Source organism: Austrofundulus limnaeus, unplaced genomic scaffold (assembly GCF_001266775.1).
Source record: "Austrofundulus limnaeus strain Quisiro unplaced genomic scaffold, Austrofundulus_limnaeus-1.0 Scaffold376, whole genome shotgun sequence".
Taxonomy (NCBI): Eukaryota; Metazoa; Chordata; class Actinopteri; order Cyprinodontiformes; family Rivulidae; genus Austrofundulus; species Austrofundulus limnaeus.
Genome location: NW_013952778.1, coordinates 68,916 through 70,113, shown reverse-complemented (window position 1 = coordinate 70,113; position 1,198 = coordinate 68,916). Strand labels below are relative to the sequence as shown.

The 1,198-nt window shown below is 36.0% G+C and overlaps 1 protein-coding gene across 1 annotated transcript in view; it reads left to right on the top strand.

Moving 5' to 3' along the window:
- Nucleotides 1-393: 393 nt before the first annotated feature.
- LOC106528385 (cathepsin L) overlaps nt 394-1,198 on the top strand; it is a gene marked incomplete at its 5' end in the record, with an annotated part of 23,126 nt that continues 22,321 nt past the window's right edge. Inside the window, 1 exon segment of the mRNA XM_014023534.1 lies at nt 394-474. Coding sequence (XP_013878988.1) covers nt 394-474 — 81 coding nt within the window.

Here is a 1,198-nt window from a genome sequence, read left to right as displayed (position 1 = left end):
CTAATAGGATTCTTCAACTAATATTTAGTTTAAGATTGTGCAAATTCATGCAAACACCTTGTTTTATTTTTGTTTTTACTTTACACCCCCCCGCCCAAAAAAAAAAGATTTTTTTTTTCAATTGAGTTGTACAGACTATAGCTCACATTAAAGTGGAAAAAATTCTGAAATAATTTATCTTGGTCTCATTTTTTTTACATCACAAAAACCTGGGATTTAACAGGTGTGTAGTTTTTATATCCATTGTATCTACAACAGGTAAGGAATTAGTTCTGCATAACCTTTCCACAAAACCATACTTCAAAAGATATGAAATATCCCTTCAACATGTTTCCAGCAGTAGAAATAAATTACTAATCCAGATGTATTGATTTATTGATGCTTTTGTTACAGAACTAGTTGACTGTGATGGACTGGACCAGGCATGCAGAGGTGGACTGCCATCAAATGCTTATGAAGCTATTGAAAAACTTGGTAAGAAACTGATTTATTAAAGCGAACTACTAATTTTGATCAACTCAAATCAAAGAGGTGCCACCAAGTGTCTGTGTTTGTGTTTTATGCTGTAAATAGGTTAAATTATTATTTCATCAGCATCATGTTCATTTCAGTTTATACACGTCACAACAAACGTTTCAGGGCACTGAATAAAGAAATCAGTCTAAAGCAGTGTTTCCCAAAGTTGGGGTCGGGACCCAAAGTGGGGTCCTGAAACATCATGGTGGGGTCCTGAAAAGATTTTCTCAATTAATGACATTTTTGCCTTAAATGTTACAAAGGAGTGAGGTTAGTATGTTTAAAATGTATAAATGTAGTATAAAAAATATTGTTACAATGTCCATGTTTTGTTGATATGATACAAATGTTTATCATCCAAAAATAGTTGGGGCCACAGGTCTCTGCTACTGTTATTTTGTGGGTCAAAAACTGAAAAGTTTGGGAGCCACTGCACTTTAGTTCCCAAAGTTGGGCTTGGGACCCAATTATGGGTCATGAAGCACCTTGAATGATCTCCAGAAATCAATTTAATGGGTAATAAAATAATTGCTGATCTAATATTTTCCCTATAACTATTATTACAAAATGGAAAAACTCCCTCTTAATCCATCCATCCATCCATCCATCCATTTTCTTCCGCCTATCCGGGGTCGGGTCGCGGGGGCAGCAGCTTCAGAAGGGAGGCCCAGACCTCCCTCTC